The following is a 22,528-nucleotide window of genomic DNA, read 5'->3' as shown; positions in this document are numbered from 1 at the left end:
CCCCCAGAGCCAGCAGCATAGAAACCAGCCAGGTACCCCCACTACGTCACAGTTCTCCCCCCTCCGAGAGCGAACTGAGCAGGGTCACTCTGCTCGTGACCTAGGGAAGTTCGGGTCCTCTGCGTGGGAACCCGCCCTGGGGACATGGGTGCTCCCCTTGACTCGGGCCGGCCGTGGCGAGGCCCCACATGAATTGGCTTCCCTCTGTCCACTCGCCGCCCCGCTCCAGGGCGACTGGCACAGGCCTGTCCTCGGGGGTCACACCCACCCTTCCACTGGCCTTGATCTCTGGCCAGGGTCTCTCGGGCCGGGGCCATGAGCCCAGCGAGCCTTCTCTGGACAGCCAGGGCGGCTTCCACCCCCGATGCTCCATCCAGGGAGGTCTTCCCCTCCCATAACTCTCTCAGCAAGCCCAGAGGGTCTATCTGGGGTAGAGACCCCCAAGCCGCTTTCCTACTGTCTTGGGCCTTCCCGCCCCTCTGGCAGGAGTCACAGGACCGGCAGTACCGCTGCACGGCTGTAAAGATTCCTGGCCAATAGAAGTGCTGGAGCAGCTTCAGCCGGGTGCTCCGGATCCCCCGGTGGCCCCCAACGGGGACATCGTGGGCCAAATACAGCAGCTTGAGGCGATACTTTCGGGGGACGACCAGCTGCCGCTGGACACCCCATGCCCTCGCCTTCCTGGGGGGGAGCCACTCACGGAACAGGAGCCCACGCTCCCGCAGGAATCTCTCCTGGCCACCTCTCCCCCGGGGCTGAGCTGCATGGAGGCCAGCCTGGTCCCTCAGCCTCTGCAAGGAGGGGTCTGCCTGCACCTCAGCCTGGAATTCAGCTGCTGAGGCAGGGATCGGGGCCTGTCCCCCACCTCTGCCTAGGTCCGGAGTCCCAGCCTGGCTGGACCCCGTGTCCACTGGGATGGGACCCTGAGGATGCTGCCAGGAGTCCTTCCCTGGACCCACGTTGTCAGCCCCCCGCTGGCTCTGGCTCCAGGTAGTGACTAGAGCCCGCTGGGATTCATGGGGCCACTCCTCTAGGTCATTCCCCATCAGCACCTCGGTGGGCAAGTGCGGGTGCACCCCCACTTCCTTGAGGCCCTCCTTGGCCCCCCATTTCAGATGCACCCTGGCTACAGGCACCTTAAACGGGGACCCGTCTATGCCCTTCAGGGTCAGCTGCGCGTGGGGTAGTATCCGCTCCGGGGCCACTATGTCGGATCGGGCCAGAGTCACCTCCGCCCCCGTGTCCCAGAAGCCCGTCACCTTCCTACCATCCACCTCCAGGGGTATGAGGCACTCGCTCCGCAGGGGCCGTCCTGCCCCCACCCGGTACACGGAGAAATCCGCCTCCTGAGAATCAGACCTCCCAGGGGAGGTGCACTGAGCATCCTTCCCCTCTCTCTGAGCTGAGGTTTGCCTGCCAGCCCCTGCCTCTGGGGCAGCCTGCCCTTCCTCCCGCCCCAGCCAGTTAACCCTGGAAAGTCCCCGGTCCTGGGACCTGGTGCACTGAGCCCTCTTGTGGCCTTTTTGCCCACAGCGCTGGCAAGTTAGGCTTTGGGCTGTCTCTGTCCCGGCCCTGGCTGGTTCTCTGGGGCACAGATGACCTGTTCCTTGGTCTCGCCCCGTAGTTGACTCCCTCCGTCGCTCAGCCGAGATCCGGTCTCTGCGCGGTTCCCTCTCTCTCCGGGACTCCCGTTCACACCCGGACCGGCTCTCCGTGAACTCATCCGCCAGTCTCCCGGCCTCCTGGGGGTTCTCTGGTCTCCGGTCCTTGAGCCACAGCCTCAGTTTGGGTGGGCACGCTTCATAGAACTGCTCCATCATGACCAGCTTGAGCAGCTCCTCTGCGGTCTGGGCTCCGACTCCAGACACCCACTTGCGGCAGTATTGCGCCAGGCGGGAGGCCAGGTCCACATAGGTCTCCCGTGGCCCTTTCTGTACCCCCCGGAACTTCTTCCTGTACATCTCGGGGGTCAGCCCGAACTTCTGCAGCAGGGCCTCCTTGACTCGGTTGTAATCCCCTGGCTGTAGGTCCTCCAGCTGACTGAGCACTCCGGCCGCCTCCTGGCTCAGTGCGGGGATGAGCTCCTGCAGCCAGTCAGCTGGGGGAACCCGTTGCAGTCCACAGGCCCTCTCAAAGGTACTGAGGAACCCGTCTATGTCACCCATGTCCTTCAATTGGGCCACCACGGGCCTCTCCAAGCGTCTGGCAGTCCTGGGACCCTGGGGCCCATCCGCACTTGGCGCAGCCGGTGCCCCGCCGGTTCTCCGCTCTGCCATGGCCAGCTCATGCTGCCGCTGCCTCTCTCGATCTTGGCGCTCCCTCTCTCGATCTTGGCGCTCCTTCTCTCGGTCCTCTACTTCCCATTCCCTGATCCGCAGCTGGATCTCCAGGCGCCGCAGCTCCGCTGGGCTGTCCCCTGCCCTAGATGGGCTACGGCTTGCAGGCCTCCCGGGAGACGCTGTCTCATCTCTCCGTTGGGTTCCAGCGCTCCTCCCCCTCTCTGAGCCTGACACACTCTCAGGGGGGGTCTGGCTGCTTCCCCTGGGGACAAGATCCTGGCCCTGTGGCTGGTCATTATCTTCCAGCTGGGCAATCAGCTGGGCCTTGGTTGCTTTCTGCACAGGCAAGCCCCTCTCTCTGCACAGCCCCACCAGCTCTGCCTTCAAGAGTCTGGCGTAGGCCATCTGCCCGCTGGGCCCCTCGGTGCAGACTCACCAGTCTAGTGCTGCAGCGCCCCACGATTCCCAGGAACCGCTTCGCTCTGTCTCCAGCACGCCTGGCTCCAGGGCTCTTGCTTCTACTGCGCCTTGTCGCTTGCCGCTGGAAGCTCCATCCACGGGGTGCAGTGCATCCCACTTCTGACACCAGTGTGACGGCGCGTTGGGGGTTCCCCGTCTCCTGCACCCCGAAATGGCACAAACAGACTGCACCAGCCAGTGGAATTGAGGGTGGTTTATTGCTCCTCCAGCACAGCGCAGCACCGATGTAGTCTGGTCACAGGAACTGGGCTAGGATGCCTCAGGCCCCCTTGAGATGGGGGAGACTGGGCCCCTAAACTCCAGCCCCTTCCCCTAGGCTCTCCTCCATGCCCTCCGACAGCCAGCAACCAACTCACTCACTTCCAGCCCTGCCCCCCAGCCAAGGCAGCATTCCACCTTCCTTTGTTCCTCTCCATGGGGGGTGTCTGGCCACTGGTTTGCATAGTGACTCATCCTGTTTTGCTGGGTCGTGGTCCCCACGACAGCCAGTGGGGGTTCCCCCAGAGCCAGCAGCATAGAAACCAGCCAGGTACCCCCACTACGTCACAGTCATCTCCAGGCCCTGCCCCACAGCTAACGGCTCTTTATTTCCTTTTTTCTTTCTAATGTTTTCCTGGCTGAGATGGGGGCGGGGAGGACAGACTATACCCACCCTGCTCTCCTGTAACCAGACCGGTTCTCCATCTGGACCGATCCCGCCGTTAGCTCAGCCAAAGGTAACCAGGCTGGACTCTCCTTTCCTGCACCCGGCGGGTAAAAATGCAGCGTGACGTCACTGGTCTTGGTGAGGCTCTTTATTGGGGATGTTCATCCCTGTCGCTGGGGCAGGACTGAATCCGGCAGTTGCACCCTGGATGTCCCTGGGGGCAGGAGCCGCCCGAACGATCTTTGCGGATAGTTCCGAGTTCCCCAGAATAAAGGTCTTTCATTTCCTGCCTCTGGCGCTGACCCGAGAGCCTCCCCTCCCGCCCTGATCAGAGCCCCGAGTGTTGCCTGGTAACAGGGGCCAGGCCCAGAGAGATCCCGGCCTGACACCGGCCTAACGGATCCGCCAGCCACTTCTCTAGTGTCCCGGGGCAGGGCAGCAGCCTCCGCAGCTCAGTGAGTTTCCCCCATTTAGCTCCGAACCACCGGCCCGCCGGCCCCTTTCATCGCCCATCCCCGCTGGCTGCCACCCTCATGCAAATCCCTGCCCGGGGGTTCCTGTTAAATACCAGCCCCTGGTCCTAGGAGCCTCAGTCTCTGCCCAGACACAGCCCTGCCCGGCCTGTTCCTTCATTCCGAGCATCATGGACTCGTTCTTCGCCTGCCTGTTCCTCCTGGCCTCCCTGGCGTGTGAGTGTCTGGGGCGGGGGCAGGGAAAATTCTGCTCCCATTCTACGGGGGGGGGGGGAGAAATTCCCTGGGGGCTTCAGAGCCGATTGTTCCCCTCCTCAAAGCACCTGACAACATCCGGCCCCTCAATCCCTGAGGGAAGAAACACAGTCACTGCAGGGAGCGGCTCGTGCCTCCCAGGAGCCCAGAGGTGCCGGGAGCTGCACAGACACCCAGGCCGCGGCAGTCTGACTCCTGCTCCCGGATCCCTGGGACAAGTCAGTCAGATCCCTGGCAGGAGGAACTTGTGCCTCTCATAGGGAGGGGTATGCAAATGACGGAGCTGGTGTCCTGGTTAAATCGGTCCCTGTTTCTGCCCAGGCTGCACCCGCAGGGACAATCCGCAGCCCCCTCGGTCTGGGCAGTGACCAGCCAGTCCCCTGAGAACTTCCCCCGCCAGCACCAGGGACAATGGGATTTTGGCTCGGTTTGATTTTCATTGTAGCTGCATTGGAAGGTATCGCTCATTGTAGCTGCAGAGAAGGGAGGATTTAGCCGCTACTCTATTTTCTATACGTGTCCTTATTCCCAGGTGTCCGGTCCCAGCCGCAGCTGATGGAGTCCGGAGGGGATGTGAAGAAGCCCGGAGACTCTCTGCGCCTCTCCTGCAAAGCCTCCGGCTTCACCTTCAGCAGCTACGACATGAGCTGGATCCGCCATGCTCCTGAGAAGGGGCTGGAGTGGGTCGGGCGAATTTACACCGATGGGAGCCAACAGTTTTACGCAGGCTCAGTGAAAGGCCGATTCACCATCTCCAGGGACAACCGCAACAACCAGCTGTCCCTGCAAATGACGGGCCTGAAGCCCGAGGACACCGCCCGCTATTACTGTGCGGGAACCACACACCCACACACACTGATACGAAAGCGGCTTGTGGCCCTACAAAAACCCAGGCTGCGGAATCGCTATGGTCTCGGTAGCCACGAGGGGGCAGCGGAAACACGTCTGTGCTCTGGACTGGCCTGTGACTGTTCGTGCGGCGGTACTGGAGGGAGAGGGAGAACTAGAGATTTGGTCGGCTGAAAATTCTCTCTCTGCTCCGCTTTGCTTCCCCTCTCCACCCCCGCCCCCGTCCGCTCCCAGGCGCAGCTATTCCAGTCCGGCCGGGGGGCGGTGAAATCTCCCGCCTTGGCTAGGTGCCACCCGCCACACAGGCAGCAGTTTCAACTGGGCTTGGGTCAGGAGGCCTTGGGAATAGCGCAGATGGGTGGGAGACATTCACCCGCACAGCCAGGACACAGCCTATGCCCAGTACCGCCGGGGCCAAATCACCACCTCTGAGTCTTTCCAAAATCCAGGTCTCCCTGCAGCCCCGCTTTCGCCGGCTCTCACTGCGCCGGGCACAGCGCAGGACACAGCACAGACGAGAGCCACGGAACGCGAAGATATTAAACAACCCAGCACAGCGGTGACAGTTACTGGGGCAATGAAACCACCCAGAGACACACGCTGAATCGATTGGGGGGACGGACCTTAAATACAGTTTTTTTCCATTAATCCAGATTTTTTCCTGCATTGGGCAGGGGCTGGACTCCATGAGTCCTGAGGTCTCTTCCAACCCTCGGATTCTATGAATCCCTGCCTCTCCCTGGGCAGTTTGCCTCTGACTTACCACAGGAGCTGGCCAATCTTCCTGAGAAAGGAAAGGTGTTTGGTTCCATTCATTGACTCACCTGAGAGCGGGGGACAGCGCCCAGTATCGCTGCGAGAGAGACACAGCGAGGGGAAGCGAATCTGAGCTCGGACAGAAACCTCCCCCTGCAGAGCCCAGGGCGGGATTTCCTGGGAGCGGCGCTCACACGCCCCGCACAGTGAGAACACGGGCAGTGTTCAGCGGGGATAGGAGGGGTGGGATGTTGAATAGAACACGCGTGGCGGTGGGAATGGGAATGTGGCGGCAGGAGATGGTTCTGGGCCTGGGAATGGAAGTGTTTTATTCTTTGTTATTTTGTAGAACTAGCGCTGTTGGAATCCCTCGATGTTATACCGCGGGGACGGGTTCTGCAAACGGCAGCTTCCCTACGGCACAAGGACTTTGAACGCGAGAAGGAGGAAGCTTCTGTCTGCACTTTGCGTCTCACTAATCTTGGACTAAAGACATGAACTTGCCGTTGACGTTCACACGACCCTCGCTGCTTCTCCTACCTGCACCCACCGGAGGGCCCCGCGCTCCCGCGCTGCTCCAGCGCTGGCTCTGAGCGGTGGGAGTGGCCATCAGGGGGCACAAGGGAGTCAAGAATTCGGAAAGAAGCACCGTGGGAGGCGTGGGAGGAAGAAAATGGGAAGAGCGCAGAGGTGAACCCGACACCAGACGGCAGCCCAGTGAGGCGTGGAGTGAGTGAGGGAAACGAGCGGTCAGGAACTCTGAATAATGCCCAGTAGATTTCAGCAGCAATTAGAAAACCGCGGGAAAGGCAGCGATGCTGTAACATTCCCACAGGGGGCAGCAGCGAGCAAGGACGAGCTCCGGCAGCTCTGCTCTGAAGTGCCCTACAGGCGGCAGCACGCGCTGCGTACGTGTAAAGGGGCTCGTGCGAGGACATTGGAACAGCCTGGGACAAGAATCTCCCAACAAGTAACCTGATGTTTAATTACGAACCGAACTATTTTCCCCATCGGGGAAAGCAAACGAGGCAATTATACAAGGTACAGGGAGTGCAAGTCCCATTATGCAAGTCCCGCTGGGCGTTGTTAGCGTCAAACCTTTGGAGGCAAAACCGGTCAGTCGGAGAAAGGCTGGCGTTGGGCAGTCATGAAAAGCATGAAGACATCAGAGGATACTAATATCAGGAAGCGTTGAGGGGAGTCCCAGTGGGACCAGGATACGATCGCTCTACTGGGGCAAATGGCAAAGAACGGGGCACAGAAACCCCCACACTGTTAGTCTAATATTTAGATTCTCCAAACCAGGAAGCAAACAGCCCAGAAGCCTGAAATACAACGCAGCCTAAAGCTCCCACCCAGACAGCCAAGTCAAATACAATGAGGATTAATTAGAATCGTGTTCATCGCATAAAAAGTTCGACAAGACATCACCCACCAGGTCAATGATTATTTCAGGTCTTAGCCAAATACAGATGCAAAGCGAATTCTGTAACAAAGATTTATCTGAAAAAAGACATAGAGTAGGGGTTAAAATATCATGAGAGACACATAACGGCCACACTGGGCCAGAACACAGATCCATCTAGTTCAGTATCCTGGCTGCCAACAGCGGCCAATGACAGGTGCACCAGAGGGAATGAACTGAACAGGTAACCATCAAATGATCCCTCCCTTGTCACCCATTTCCAACATCTGACAATTAGAGACCAGGGACACCATCCCTGCTCATTCTAGTTAAGTCATTGATGGACTTAACCCCCTTGAATTTCTGGGCTCTTTTTTGAACCCTTTTAAAGTCCTGAGCTTCACAACTTCCTCTGACAAGGAGTTCCACAGGTTACTGTACATTGTGTGTGTGTGTGTATGCGGTGGTGGAGGGGGTGGTGTGACATTAGTGGGGGTACCTTGCTGGTTGCTATGATGCACAGTGGGCTGTGGGTGACGTCTGTAGCAGGGCCAAGCAGGGCAGGGGATGAGTCATTATGCAAAGGGGGCTTTGAACCTGTCTGACCAGTCACTTCCCAGGGAGCGGAACAAAGAAAGGAGGGTGAGGTCAGCCCTGGCTGGTGGGCAGAGCTGGAGGAGAGTGGAGGAGTTTTGGTTGTCTGGTTGTGACGACGCATCAGGATTTTCCCATCTCCTGCACCCCCAAAATGGCATGAACAGACTTCACCAGCCAGTAGAATGGAGGTTGTTTATTGTTCCTCCAGCACAGCGCAGCACAGATGTAATCTGGTTACAGGAACTGGGGCTAAGAGGCCTCAGTGCCCCCTTGAGATAGGGGGGTCCCAGCCCCCTCCCCAGCTTCTTCTTCCCTGCCTTCCAGCCAGGAACTAACTCCCCCTCTTCCAGCCCTGCCCACAGCCAGGGAAGCATTCCACCTCCCTTTGTTTCTCCCCATAGGGGGCCACAGGTCAGACATGTTTTTGAGTCACCTTTGTATAATGAGGTTTTCCCTGCTGGGTCTTGCTCCAGACAGCAGAGGTCACCACAGCCCAGCAAGTACCCCCACTACGCCACACTGGTATCATGGAGGAAGCAGGTAAGGCAACGGGCTGGGATGTAGGGGCCCAGACTCCCCCATCTCTAAGGGGGGCTGAGGCATCCTAGGCCTGCCCTGTAACCAGATTACATCTGTGCTGTGCTGTATCCTGGAGAAGCAAATAACCCCCTCTATTCTACTGGCTGGTGGAGTCTGTTCGTGCCACTACGGGAGTGCAGGAAACAGGAAAACCCCAACGAGCCGTCACAGTGGGAACCTTCCTTTTCTTTCTTTTAAACCTCCTACCTATTCATTTTACATGACCCCTAGTTCTTGAGTTACTGATACAGGGGTTCCTAGAAACACTATGTTATTTCTTCGCTCGCCACAGAGAGATTTGCTTCAGGGTTCAAAGTTTCTCCCCTCTTCGGGACTTTGCCGTAGGGACTAGAAGTTTACATCTGCCGGTGTCATTCAGAAATAGACCAAACTTCATCCTCCCTCGCCGGCAACGTTCCCCGCGGGATCCGGGACTGGGGAGGCGGCCCCTGCCCGCAGCAGGCTATACAGAGCACCGGAGCAGACTTTCCCCAATTGGCTCAGGGCTGAGGCGTGAGGCGCGTCACCGGACAGGGCGAAGGAGCCTCGGTCGCTGCTCTGGGCTCTGAGGTTCCATTGACCGGGCCGGGCGCAGGGGAACGCGCCGGGCAGAGCAGACGGGCGGAGGAACCTGCCTCTGGCCCTGAGACGCTGCATGAAGAGCTGGGAGCCGGGATCCCGTTGCTGCCCGACCTGCCTTGGAGGTAAATCAGCCGTTTCCTCCCTGCGCCCTGGCGCTCCAGGGTTGGGAAGCAACGTGGGTTTGGTAGGACGCTAGTGCCGGGGGCGTTCACGGCTCACTGGGCGCTGGTCTCTCACTCCCCCTCCCCTTCCAAGGGCAGGAGTTCAGATCCGGGAAGAGTTTTCGGGTCACAGAGTCCCCTGCGCCCATCACCCTGGCATCTGGACACCGCACTCTCCGGAACGTGTTTCTCCTCCGCCCCCTCGCGTTGCTACCAGCCCAGCTTGGCCGAGGGGCGCCTGAGGCGCTGGAGGACCGATCTCTGGAGCTGTTCGGGCAGCTAACGGTGTGAAATCAACGGGCGCGCGATACCGCCCCACGCTGGCACCAAACCGCGGTCCGAGGCAGCGGCGGAGCCTTGCTAACGGGCCCGGCGAGCCCCAGAGGGAGCCGGGGGCAAAGCAGGGGCGGGCACTGACATGCCGCGCCCAAGGCCGCCCTGCAACCGCCGGGCCCGCAGTGTCCCGCTTCGCGCTCTCCTCCGGCCGGCTCAGCGAGTGTCCTTCCCTGCCTGGCGGCCCTCGCCCGGCGGTGCAGAGGGGGCGGCGAGAGGCGAGGAGCGCAGAGCTGAGATTCGCTGCTGTCTCAGGCCAGGGTGCGGCCGGCCGGGGGGAAATGGCCCTTCCACAGTCTCATGGACTAACCTTCCGTTTTAAGGATCCCCGCCCCCATCGCAACCAGTTTAATTGTTCACCCTTGTGCGGAACGCAGCCCGGCTGGGGGTGGGGAAAGGTCCGCGGGGCTGCGGGGAAAGCCCACCTGTGACAGCGGAGATACACCAGCCCCCTGCACCGCCGAGGGGGCAAGACGTCGGGGGCCAGGGACAGGAACGGCGTCTGCTCTGGCCCAGGGCAGGGTCCATCCATAGCCAGGGCTGGGAGAAGGAGGCGGCTCCAGCACCATCACCCCCTCCTGATCATTCTGGTTGCCTTCCCCTGGACTCTCTCCAATGCGCCCGCAGCCTTTCCGTGGGGCAGAGGGGGCGGAACAGGCTGCGAAAGTCACAGGGCCCGAGTGCAGGGAGCTGCCATTTCTGCCAGGCAGGGCTCCGCAGCATGGAAGCTCGGAACAGAGCAGAGAGACGGGGGATCCCATCGGTGTCTGCGGCTGGGGGTTACAGGAAGGGGTCTATTGGGTGAATCGCGGTAGCTGGGGGAGAGGAAAACTCTATCGCCCCACAGAGATGTGCCTGACTGGTGCGCAGGGCCTGGGAACCCACTGTGACGTAGTGGGGGAAATTGCTGGGCTGTGGTGACCCCTGCTGTCTGGAGCAAGACCCAGCAGGGAAAACCTGGCTAGGCAGAGATAAGGCCAAACTGGTTGAACCAGTGGCCAGACACCCCCCATGGAGAGGAACAAAGGAAGGTGGAATGCTGCCCTGACTGCGGGGGCAGGGCTGGAGGGGAATTTAGTTAGACTGTGGAAGAGCATGGAGGAGAGCCTAGGGGAAGGGGCTGGAGTTTAGGGGCCCAGTCTCCCCCATCTCAAGGGGGCCTGAGGCATCCTAGCCCAGTTCCTGTAACCAGATTACATCTGTGCTGCGCTGTGCTGGAGGAGCAATAAACCACCCTCAATTCCACTGGCTGGTGCAGTCTGTTTGTGCCATTTCGGGGTGCAGGAGACGGGGAACCCCCAACGCGCCGTCACACTGGTGTCAGAAGTGGGATCCACGGCACCCCGTGGATGAAGCTTCCAGCGGCGAGCGACAAGGCGCAGTAGAAGCAAGAGCCCTGGAGCCAGGCGTGCTGGAGACAGAGCGAAGCGGTTCCTGGGAATCGTGGGGCGCTGCAGCACTAGACTGGTGAGTCTGCACCGAGGGGCCCAGCGGGCAGATGGCCTACGCCCGACTCTTGAAGGCAGAGCTGGTGGGGCTGTGCAGAGAGAGGGGCTTGCCTGTGCAGAAAGCAACCAAGGCCCAGCTGATTGCTCAGCTAGAAGAGAACGACCAGCCACAGGGCCAGGATCTTGTCCCCAGGGGAAGCAGCCAGACCCCCCCTGAGAGTGTGTCAGGCTCAGAGAGGGGGAGGAGCGCTGGAACCCACAGGAGAGATGAGACAGCTTCCCCCAGGAGGCCTGCAAGCTGCAGCCCATCTAGGGCAGGGGCCAGCCAAGCAGAGCTGCGGCGGCTGGAGATCCAGCTGCGGATCGAGGAATTGGAAGTAGAGGACCGAGAGAGGGATCGCCAAGATCGAGAGAGGCAGCGGCAGCATGAGCTGGCCATGGCAGAGCGGAGAACCGGCGGGGCACCGGCTGCGCCAAGTGCGGATGGGCCCCAGGGTCCCAGGACTGCCAGATGCTTGGAGAGGCCCGTGGTGGCCCAATTGAAGGACATGGGTGACATAGACGGGTTCCTCAGTGCCTTTGAGAGGGCCTGTGGACTGCAACGGGTTCCCCCAGCTGACTGGCTGCAGGAGCTCATCCCCGCACTGAGCCAGGAGGCGGCCGGAGTGCTCAGTCAGCTGGAGGACCTACAGCCCGGGGATTACAACCGAGTCAAGGAGGCCCTGCTGCACAAGTTCGGGCTGACCCCCGAGATGTACAGGAAGAAGTTCCGGGGGGTACAGAAAGGGCCACGGGAGACCTATGTGGACCTGGCCTCCCGCCTGGCGCAATACTGCCGCAAGTGGGTGTCTGGAGTCGGAGCCCAGACCGCAGAGGAGCTGCTCAAGCTGGTCATGATGGAGCAGTTCTATGAAGCGTGCCCACCCAAACTGAGGCTGTGGCTCAAGGACCGGAGACCAGAGAACCCCCAGGAGGCCGGGAGGCTGGCGGATGAGTTCACGGAGAGCCGGTCCGGGTGTGAACGGGAGTCCCGGAGAGAAAGGGAACCGCGCAGAGACCGGATCTCGGCTGAGCGACGGAGGGAGTCAACTACGGGGCGAGACCAAGGAACAGGTCGTCTGCGCCCCAGAGAACCAGCCAGGGCCTGGACAGAGACAGCCCAAAGCCTAACTTGCCAGCGCTGTGGGCAAAAAGGCCACAAGAGGGCTCAGTGCACCAGGTCCCGGGACCGGGGACTTTCCAGGGTTAACTGGCTGGGGCGGGAGGAAGGGCAGGCTGCCCCAGAGGCAGGGGCTGGCAGGCAAACCTGAGCTCAGAGAGAGGGGAAGGATGCTCAGTGCACCTCCCCTGGGAGGTCTGATTCTCAGGAGGCGGATTTCTCCGTGTACCGGGTGGGGGCAGGACGGCCCCTGCGGAGCGAGTGCCTCATACCCCTGGAGGTGGATGGTAGGAAGGTGACGGGCTTCTGGGACACGGGGGCGGAGGTGACTCTGGCCCGATCCGACATAGTGGCCCAGGAGCGGATACTACCCCACGCGCAGCTGACCCTGAAGGGCATAGACGGGTCCCCGTTTAAGGTGCCTGTAGCCAGGGTGCATCTGAAATGGGGGGCCAAGGAGGGCCTCAAGGAAGTGGGGGTGCACCCGCACTTGCCCACCGAGGTGCTGATGGGGAATGACCTAGAGGAGTGGCCCCATGGATCCCAGCGGGCTCTAGTCCCTACCCGGAGCCAGAGCCAGCGGGGGGCCGACAACATGGGTCCAGGGAAGGACTCCTGGCAGCGTCCTCAGGGTCCCATCCCAGTGGACACGGGGTCCAGCCAGGCTGGGACTCCGGACCTAGGCAGAGGTGGGGGACAGATCCCGATCCCTGCCTCAGCAGCTGAATTCCAGGCTGAGGTGCAGGCAGACCCCTCCTTGCAGAGGCTGAGGGACCAGGCTGGCCTCCATGCAGCTCAGCCCCGGGGGAGAGGTGGCCAGGAGAGATTCCTGCGGGAGCGTGGGCTCCTGTTCCGTGAGTGGCTCCCCCCCAGGAAGGCGAGGGCATGGGGTGTCCAGCGGCAGCTGGTCGTCCCCCGAAAGTATCGCCTCAAGCTGCTGTATTTGGCCCACGATGTCCCCGTTGGGGGCCACCGGGGGATCCGGAGCACCCGGCTGAAGCTGCTCCAGCACTTCTATTGGCCAGGAATCTTTACAGCCGTGCAGCGGTACTGCCGGTCCTGTGACTCCTGCCAGAGGGGCGGGAAGGCCCAAGACAGGAGGAAAGCGGCTTGGGGGTCTCTACCCCAGATAGACCCTCTGGGCTGGCTGAGAGAGTTATGGGAGGGGAAGACCTCCCTGGATGGAGCATCGGGGGTGGAAGCCGCCCTGGTTGTCCAGAGAAGGCTCACTGGGCTCATGGCCCCGGCCCGAGAGACCCTGGCCAGAGACCAAGGCCAGCGGAAGGGTGGGTGTGACCCCCGAGGACAGGCCTGCGCCAGTCGCCCTGGAGCGGGGCGGCGAGTGGACAGAGGGAAGCCAGCTCATGTGGGGCCTTGCCACGGCCGGCCTGAGTCAAGGGGAGCACCCATGTCCCCGGGGCGGGTTCCCACGCAGAGGACCCGAACTTCCCTAGGTCACGAGCGGAGTGACCCTGCTCAGTTCGCTCTCGGAGGGGGGAGAACTGTGACGTAGTGGGGGAAATTGCTGGGCTGTGGTGACCCCTGCTGTCTGGAGCAAGACCCAGCAGGGAAAACCTGGCTAGGCAGAGATAAGGCCAAACTGGTTGAACCAGTGGCCAGACACCCCCCATGGAGAGGAACAAAGGAAGGTGGAATGCTGCCCTGACTGCGGGGGCAGGGCTGGAGGGGAATTTAGTTAGACTGTGGAAGAGCATGGAGGAGAGCCTAGGGGAAGGGGCTGGAGTTTAGGGGCCCAGTCTCCCCCATCTCAAGGGGGCCTGAGGCATCCTAGCCCAGTTCCTGTAACCAGATTACATCTGTGCTGCGCTGTGCTGGAGGAGCAATAAACCACCCTCAATTCCACTGGCTGGTGCAGTCTGTTTGTGCCATTTCGGGGTGCAGGAGACGGGGAACCCCCAACGCGCCGTCACACCCACCTGCTTGGTGTGACGGCGAGTTGGGGGTCCCCCGTCTCCTGCACCCCGAAATGGCACAAACAGACTGCACCAGCCAGTGGAATAGAGGAAGTTTATTGCCTCTCCAGGATACAGCACAGCACAGATGTAAGCTGGTCACAGAGCTGGGCTAGCATGCCTCAGGCCCCCTTGAGATGGGGGAGACTGGGCCCCTAAACTCCAGCCCCTTCCCCTAGGCTCTCCTCCATGCTCTCAGACAGCCAGCAACCCACTAACTAACTTCCAGCCCTGCCCCCCAGCCAGGGCAGCATCCACCTTCCTTTGTTCCTCTCCGTGGGGGGTGTCTGGCCATACTCGTTTGCATAGTGACTCATCCTGTTTTGCTGGGTCGTGGTACCCACGGCAGCCAGTGGGGGTTACCCCAGAGCCAGCAGCATAGAAACCAGCCAGGTACCCCCACTACGTCACACTTGGACACTGGCCCAATACAAGTCTCAGTGTCTGCTCTTCAGACTGTGCCCTGCTGCTTTCTGCTTCAAGGAGCAGAACCAGGGGCCAGGCCGAGGGGAAACCCCTCACACCAGCCCTTACTGGTCCCAGGCCCGTTTGCTTGGTTGGTTTCTCTGCTGGAGCCCCCTGTCAAATATCCCCTCCTGGCCCAGCTCCCCAGCGGAGCGGCCCCTCCCTCGCTCGGCTTTTACCCACCAGGCAGTGACTGGAGGGACTGTCTGACACAGCGTCTGTCGCATCTGTCAGGGTGTCTGCACCCCCTGTTCGAGCCCAGCGCCGCAGGGTTTGAGTGCGCGGCGCTGTCTCTTGAGACGTTCCCCAGGGTGTAGAGACACGGTCTGATTCACCTGCTCTCTGCTCAGATGTTGAATCTGTCCCCGCGGCCAAGAGACGGTGATTCCCTTCCCCACCCTCCACTCCTCACTCCTCACTCCTCTGCTGTGCCAGGGCCGGCAGAGGGAGGCGATGGAGACAAGGCTGCCATATTGCAATGAATGTTAGTTACTGCTCCCAGTGACCCTGTTTCTGTCCCACAGACACACCCCATGGCAAGCCAGGGACAAGGGAACCAAACGTCTGTCACAGAATTCATCCTCCTGGGATTCGGGGATCTTCCTGGCCTTCAGGTTCCTCTCTTCCTGCTCTTCCTCGTGATCTACCTGGTGACCATGGTTGGAAACATCGTTGTCATAGTTTTGGTTGTGACTGATCGACACCTCCACACCCCCATGTACTTCTTCCTGGGCAACTTGTCCTGCTTGGAGATCTGCTACAGCTCCACCCTCCTGCCCCAGCTGCTGGCCGGGCTCCTGACTGGGGACAGGACAATTTCCGTCACTGGGTGTCTCATACAATTTTACTTCTTTGGTGCTCTGGCAGGCTCAGAATGCCTCCTCCTATTGGGAATGTCTTACGACAGGTATCTAGCCATATGCAACCCGCTGCGCTACGCAGCTCTGATGAGTGGCAGGTCTTGCCTCCAGATTGCTGGGGGATCGTGGATAAGTGGCTTGCTTGGCTGTAGTATAACCATAGTGCCAATATCCCAATTAACCTTCTGTGGCCCCAATGGAATCGACCATTTCTTTTGTGACTTTATTCCTCTTGTGAAACTGTCCTGCAATGACCCTCTGCTGATGGACACGTTGGCAATTGCAGTCTGCTTGATTTTCTCACTGGTCCCCTTCCTGCTCACCTTGGTGTCCTACATCTGCATCATCAGCACCATCCTCAGAATCCCCTCCACCACCGGGAGGCAAAAGGCCTTTTCCACCTGCTCCTCCCACCTCATCGTGGTGAGTGTTTACTATGGAGCTCTCCTGATTGCCTACATGTTCCCAACCACCGACCTCCTGAGAGACTTCAAGAAAGCTCTCTCAGTGTCCTACACCATCCTGACGCCCCTGGTCAATCCACTCATCTACACCCTGAGAAACAGGGAGGTCCAGGAGGCCCTGTGCAAAGCTTGCAGGGAATTAAGGTTTCTGAGTTATTGGCAGATTGGTTTGCTTAGGTGAAAATGAAATATCTGTACCATGGGTGGGAATCAAAGCCTACAAAATATAAGGTTCCTTCTTCACTTGTCTCAGTGAGTTTCTTGTCATACACTTGGCAGAATCATATCCCTGGGGGCAATGGAGGTGCAGAGACCTTTTTAAAACAGTTGATCTGTTATATTTAGCACCAAATGCCAATGCCACCGAGGAAATAGAATTGGGCTACAGGGGACTTGAATTGGTGGCTACTTGAAAGATAAAGAACTGGGGATATTGTGCATTCTATACATCTACACTGCGGTGATTTTGCAGAATAATGGCCGTTATTCCAGAAAAACAATACTTGGGACCACGCTGCAATAACATTATTTCCACAAAAAGTCAAAATACCAGAGGGCTTTTTCCGATGGTGGTAAACCTCATTCAACAAGGAATAACACTCTTTCCAGAAAAGCTTTTCCAGAAAAAGGCATGTGTGGACCTGAAAGAGGGAGTTATTAGAGGCCTCTGGAAATAAGACAATTGCCCTGCTGGCCACTCCATCCACACTCTTCACAACTCCTGTCTTCCAGCAGCTCTTAAACCTGCAGAGGAGGTTTAGGGCAAGTGGCAGGAAGGTGGCTCTGGGAGCTGCAACTCGCTGCGCAGCTGGCAGTTCCTGATGTGTGGGCTCCAATATCCCAGCCACAAGCCCCCAGCATCTGACTGGACCTCCCAAAGATCATGCACAAGGCTCCCAGGAGCCTTCCAGGGACAGGAAAAGCAATGTACCATCCTGGTCTTTGACAGAGATCCTGGCTTTCCTTTAGTTGTGGGGTGAAGAGGAGACCCTCCAGCATCTCTGCCCAAGACAAAGGAATGTGGACACATATGTCTGATTGGCTGACAGCCTGGTCACGAGGGTCCATGACCTGACTCTTGCGTAAGTCAGGAGCAAGGTGAAAGAGCTCCCACAGGGGTACGGCAGGGCAAGGAAGTGCAGCTCACACTCTGGGGCAGGACCCCACTCCTGCCCCTAGTACAATGAACTTCACCACATCTTGGGGTGCATTGCAGGCCCTTCCCTACCCCTGGTAGTGGACTCAGGGCTGGAGATACCCATTGTCACCTGGCCAGGGGTTCCACCCCAGGAAGAGGAGGAGGAGGAGGAGGAGGAGCAGGAGCTGGAAGAGACAGCCAGCACTGTAATGATACTCATGTTTGAGCTGGTACCCCAGGGCCTGGATATCTCCTAGGCCTCCTCCAAGGCAGGGGAGGGATCATCAGGAGAATGCTCTTAATTTTACACACACACAGGGCAGGGGTGTCAGGCACTGAGGGTCTGTGGTGTGATCAGCATTGAAACAGCTTGGGTCTCACTGGCCAGTGTAAAGCTTCATAAGACACAGCATGAGGGGGTAGGCTGTGTCCCCCATGATGCACAGTGGCATCTCAATGTCACCCACCATGATGTGCCATTGGGGAAAGGACATGCCAGCCTCCAGTTTCTGGTAGAGGCTGGAGTTTCTGAACATGTGGGCAACATGTAGCCTCTCGAACTAGCCAATGAAAATGCCTGTGAATTGGTTATGGTGGTTGACCAGGGCTTGCAGGATCATCAAAAAATATCCCATGTGGTTGATATACAGGGCGTCACAATGTTCTGGGGGCGCGGATGGGGATGTGGTTTCCATCTATCACACCCCAGCAGTTGGGGAAGCCCCAGGGTGGCAAATCCGGCTATGATGGGGTACAGGGCTCCCAGATGGATGATCCTGTGCAGCAGGATGGTGTTTATGGTCCTCACCACCTGCAGAAGGAGACAAACAAACACACAAAAAAGAGAAACAAAGAGGGTGCCTGAGCCTTTGGCAGGTCCTAGAGCTCCCTCCCTCCCCCTTCTCCGGGGCAAACACCCCCGGAGCCATCCCCTATGAAGTCTCCCCCACAGCCTGTGTGAGGGTGGGACTGCAGAATACCCCCCCAGACAGGGCTCCCCCCCACAGCCCATCACCCACAACCCTACTTGCCCTTTCCCTAGGGTCCCCCTTTTCTGTATTCCCCTCCCCTCCATGAACTGTGCCTTCTCTCCATGAGGAGGGCCCTGACAGTGGCCTTTCCCATACTGAACTGGTTGCCCACTGATGGGAAACTGTCTGGGGTTTTGAGCTTCGAGATGGCGATGGCATCTCCAGGGGGATGGGCAAGCTAGGCACACATCTCCGGGAATGTCTCCTTGCTCATGGAGAAGTTATGGAGCCACTGCTGGTCATCCCACTGCTCCATCACCAGCTGGTCCCACCAGTCTGAACTGGTGTCCAGGCTTCAGAATCTCCTCTCCACAGTGGGGTGCAATTGCAAGGGCCTTGCTCCCGCACACAGGGAGAGGTTCTCGATGATGAACTCTGAGTCAAGCTCCTGCCGGGCCATGAAGGCAGCCTGCAGAAACTGCAGCTTGGCCATGTGGGGCCCAGAGGCTGCTAAGGCTCCGTGGCAGGGAGTGCTGTGGTGTCTTGAAGCAGGGCAACCAGGGCACACACTGCAAATGCTTTGCTGTCTGGCAGAGAGGTAGGCAAGGAAGCAGAAGAAGCTGAGAAAGGTCTGTCCAGGGGGGTCCCTTTAAGTACAGGTCTCAGCCAGCCTTAGGCAACAGCACCAGGAAGCAACTGCTGACCTAATGCCCTGCCTGAACTGGTTTTGGGTTGTTTTGAATGTGAGAGAGCATCAAGTCCATGTGGGTACTCTCTTTCAAAATAGCACCTCATTATTTCATTGCGCTTTTTGCGTGTCAAGCTTGCAGCTTAGACAAAGACTCAGAGAGAGCTGCAGTTGGTGGTGGTCCGAGTGTGATGCGAACGCTCTGCGCCTTGGGCCAGCTCTGCGCAGACTGCCGGAGACTGACCCAAGAAGACAACAGGCTGCGTTGAAGTTCTCAGACAGCTGCACATCAACACAGCACAGGCCTGTTGTATGGCCTGGACTCTGGGGGATGTTGGAGTCTTTAGATGAATGTGACACACCAAGCTTCCTTCTTGGTCTCTCCTCCCTGGATAGGTCTGAGTGTCAGAGCAGCATTCAGCGGGAGAGCGAAGCCTGGTCACGTACTGCCCCTTTGCGGTCAGAACGACAGTTTGTACCTGTGAGCAGGGGGGTTAACATCCTACTCCCTGTCCCAGCTCTGGCACAGATGGGGAGCCAGAGAACGCACCGAGCCATTAGCCTCTCCAGCTGGGTGGAAAGGGCATTTCCAGGAAGGGCTGCCCTGGGCGCTCCAGCTCACCTGAGCATCGGGACTCCGGGGATCTCTAGGCAGAGTGTCAAGTTCCAGAGCATCAGCCCTTGCATCAGCTGGGCCAGAGACTCGGTTCTGGGGGCCGCGAGTCACCCACTGTCACTCTGGATAAAGAGCAGCACAGGCAGACTTTCGGGCTTTGCCAGAGGCCAACGCAGCGCCACAAGGTGCCCGTGGAGACCGGAGTTTGGATGGTGAGATGTGGAGCCCTGAACACTGCCACAACACCTGTGGCCTGGCTGGCATCACTCTCTCGAAGCACCTTTCATCTGCAGGCAGTTCCCAGGCCTTGGGCCCTTAGTGCTTCTCCACAGCCACTGTAATCCCAGAACTCCCTCTCTCTTCCTCAACTCCTGGCTTCGCAGCACTTCTCGCCAGTCAGAAACTTCACTTTCCATGCCCGATCCTGTGGATTTGAGCCACCAGGATGCTTCCTAAGCCTCCCCCCCCCCCCCGCTCTGGAGAAAGGGGGTTTTCTTTCCAGACACTGGCCCCAGAGCCTGGGAATGGGGGTTCAGGCTGGGTACAACCTGGATTCTTTGGGCTTCTTGTGCACAAAGCAAGAGCCACTTTTGCGGTCCTGGGCTGGAAACCTTGGTCCTCAGATTAAGTGCCTGATGCTCTGCCAGCTGCGTTAATGAGGGAGCTTTAAAAGCCCCCTCCCACTCAAGAGAGATGTTGGCGCTCCCCTTGACGTGGATCACTTCCATGTCGTAGTCCTGCAGAAGCAGGCTCCACTGCAGCAGCTTGGCGTTGGTCCCCTTCATCTGGTGCAGCCAGGTCAGGGGGCAGTGGTCGGTGTACACCGTGAAACGCCGGCCAAACAGGTACGGCTGCAGCTTTTGCAGGGCCCACACCATGGCCAGGCATTCTCTCTCTACGGTCGCGTAGCTCCGCTCCCGGGGCAGCAGCTTCCTGCTCAGGTACACAATGGGGTGACGTTCCCCTTTCTCGTCCGCCTGCATCAGCACCGCCCCCAGCCCAGTGTCCGAGCCGTCCGTAAACACGATAAAGGGCTTCTCAAAGTCCGGGATTACCAGCACTGGGGCCTTGGCCAGGGCTTCCTTCAGTGCACAGAGAGCCCTCCGGCACTGCTCCGTCCAGACCACCCTGTCTGGCCTCCCCTTCCTGCACAGCTCTGTGATCGGGGCAGTGATGGAGCTTAAGTTGGGCACAAACCTCCGGTAGTACCCTGACATCCCAATGAAAGCCTGGACCTGCTTCTTGGTCTGGGGCACAGGCCAGTCTCGGATGGCTCCCACTTTGGCCGGCTCTGGCTTCAGGCAGCCACTCCCCACCTTATGGCCCAGGTAGGACACTTCGGCCATTCCAACCTTGCACTTCCCAGGCTTTACGGTCAGCCCAGCCTCCCTCAGCCGATCCAGTACCTGGCTGACCTGGGCCACGTGGTCCTCCCAGGACTGGCTGAAGACGCAGATGTCATCGATGTACGCTAGGGCACAGTTCTCCATTCCCCGCAGCAGCTGGTCCACCAGGTGCTGGAAGGTGGCCGGTGCCCCTTTGAGGCCGAAGGGCAGGACCAGGAACTCATAGAGCCCCAGCGGCGTGATGAAAGCCGATTTCAGTCTGGCCTCCTGGTCTAGCAGCACCTGCCAGTAGCCCTTGGTGAGGTCCAGGGTGGTGAGATAGCGAGCTCCCCCCAGCTTGTACAGGAGCTTCTCGGGCCTTGGCATTGGGTAGGCGTCGGACACCGTGACGGTGTTGAGCTTCTGGTAATCCACGCAGAACCGGATTGACCCGTCCTTCTTGGGGACCAGCACCACGGGAGAGGCCCAGGGGCTGGAGGATGGCTGGATCACCCTCAGGGCCAACATGTCCTGGACCTCTCTCTCCAGGTCCTGGGCTGTTTTCCCCGTGACCCTGAAAGGGGAACAGCGCACCGGGGGGTGAGTGCCCATCTGCACTCGGTGGACAGCCAGGTTGGTGAGACCAGGCTTGTCCGAGAACAGCTGCTGGTGGGAGCGCAGCACCTTTCGGATCTCGGCCTGCTGGGCCGGGGTGAGCTGGTCCGAGAGGGAAATTGACTCCAGCGAAGAGTCCTCTCCGGTCCCGGGGAACAGGCCTACCAGGGGATCCTCCCCCTGCTCCTCCCAGGGCTTACACACGGCCAGCACCAAGTTCTCCCTGTCCCAGTACGGCTTCATCATGTTAACATGATATACCCGCTGGCCGCGCGTCCGGCCCGTCAGCTCCACCACGTAGTTCACCTCATTCAGCTGCTTAACCACCTTGAAGGGGCCGTCCCAGGCGGCTTGCAGCTTGTTCTTCCGCACGGGGATCAGGACCATCACCTGGTCCCCGGTAGCGTAGGCGCGGGCCCGTGCATTGCGGTCGTACCAGACCTTCTGCTTCCTCTGGGCCCTGCTCAGGTTCTCTCTGGCCAGGCCCATGAGCTCGGCAAGTCTTTCCCGGAATGTCAGGACGTATTCCAAGACCGGCTCACCCTCCGGGGAGACCTTCCCCTCCCACTCGTCTTTCAATAAGTCCAGGGGGCCCCTCACTCGCCTCCCATATAACAGCTCGAACGGCGAGAACCCCGTGGACTCCTGGGGCACTTCCTTGTATGCAAACAGCAGGTGGGGTAGTTACTTGTCCCAGTCCTGCGGGTGTTTGTGCATAAAGGTCCGTAGCATCTGCTTCAGAGTCCCATTGAACCTCTCCACCAACCCGTTGGTCTGGGGGTGATACGCCGAGGCCCAGGTGTGTTGCACCCCACTCTTCTCCCACAAGCACCGGAGCAGGGCCGACATGAAGTTGGATCCCTGGTCCGTGAGAACCTCCTGGGGAAACCCCACCCTGCTGAAAATGGTCAGCAGGGCGTCTGCCACCGTGTCTGCCTCGATAGAGGGCAGGGTCACGGCCTCGGGGTAGCGGGTGGCAAAGTCCACCACCACCAGGATGTATTTCTTCCCTGACCGGGTCGCTCTGTTGAAGGGCCCCACAATATCCATCGCCACCTTCTGGAAAGGCTCCTCTATGATGGGCAGGGGTCTCAATGCAGCTTTCTTCCTGTCTTGGGCCTTCCCCACCCGTTGGCAGGAGTCGCAGGACCGGCAGTACCGCTGGACAGCTGCAAACATCCCCGGCCAATAGAAGTTTTGGAGCAGCCTCAGCCGCGTGCGCCGGATCCCCTGGTTTCCTGAGAACGGGATGTCATGGGCCAGGTGTAGCAGCTTGCGGCGATACCTTTGGGGAACCACCAGCTGCTGCTGGAGCCCCCACTTCCCTACCATCCCGGGGGAAAGCCATTCCCGGTACAGAAATCCCCTCTCCCACCGGAACTTCTCCTGGCAATCTAGGGGTTGAGCGGCA

General features: G+C 59.5%; 1 protein-coding gene across 1 annotated transcript; it reads left to right on the top strand.

Annotated features, from left to right (window-relative positions):
- Nucleotides 1-14,973: 14,973 nt before the first annotated feature.
- On the top strand, nt 14,974-17,159 carry LOC149521164 (olfactory receptor 10A7-like). The gene is made up of 2 exons (XM_089774364.1): nt 14,974-15,931; nt 16,981-17,159. Exons 1-2 carry the CDS (start codon nt 14,974-14,976, stop codon nt 17,157-17,159), a joined length of 1,137 nt encoding a protein of 378 aa, XP_089630490.1.
- Nucleotides 17,160-22,528: the final 5,369 nt, after the last annotated feature.

Source organism: Pelodiscus sinensis, chromosome 30, assembly GCF_052426305.1.
Source record: "Pelodiscus sinensis isolate ZL-2025 chromosome 30, ASM5242630v1, whole genome shotgun sequence".
NCBI classification, from domain to species: Eukaryota; Metazoa; Chordata; order Testudines; family Trionychidae; genus Pelodiscus; species Pelodiscus sinensis.
The sequence above is the reverse complement of the archived record's forward strand: the minus strand, read 5'-3'. Positions and strand labels throughout refer to the sequence as shown.

What these genes read in the sequence shown, in the direction of transcription:
- LOC149521164 (XM_089774364.1), top strand. Translation starts at nt 14,974, where the DNA reads ATGGCAAGCCAGGGACAAGGGAACCAAACGTCTGTCACAGAATTCATC. An exon ending in TCTGAGTTATTGGCAGATTG is followed by an intron (nt 15,932 to 16,980) that starts GTTTGCTTAGGT and finishes GGTGCATTGCAG; the next exon opens with GCCCTTCCCTACCCCTGGTA.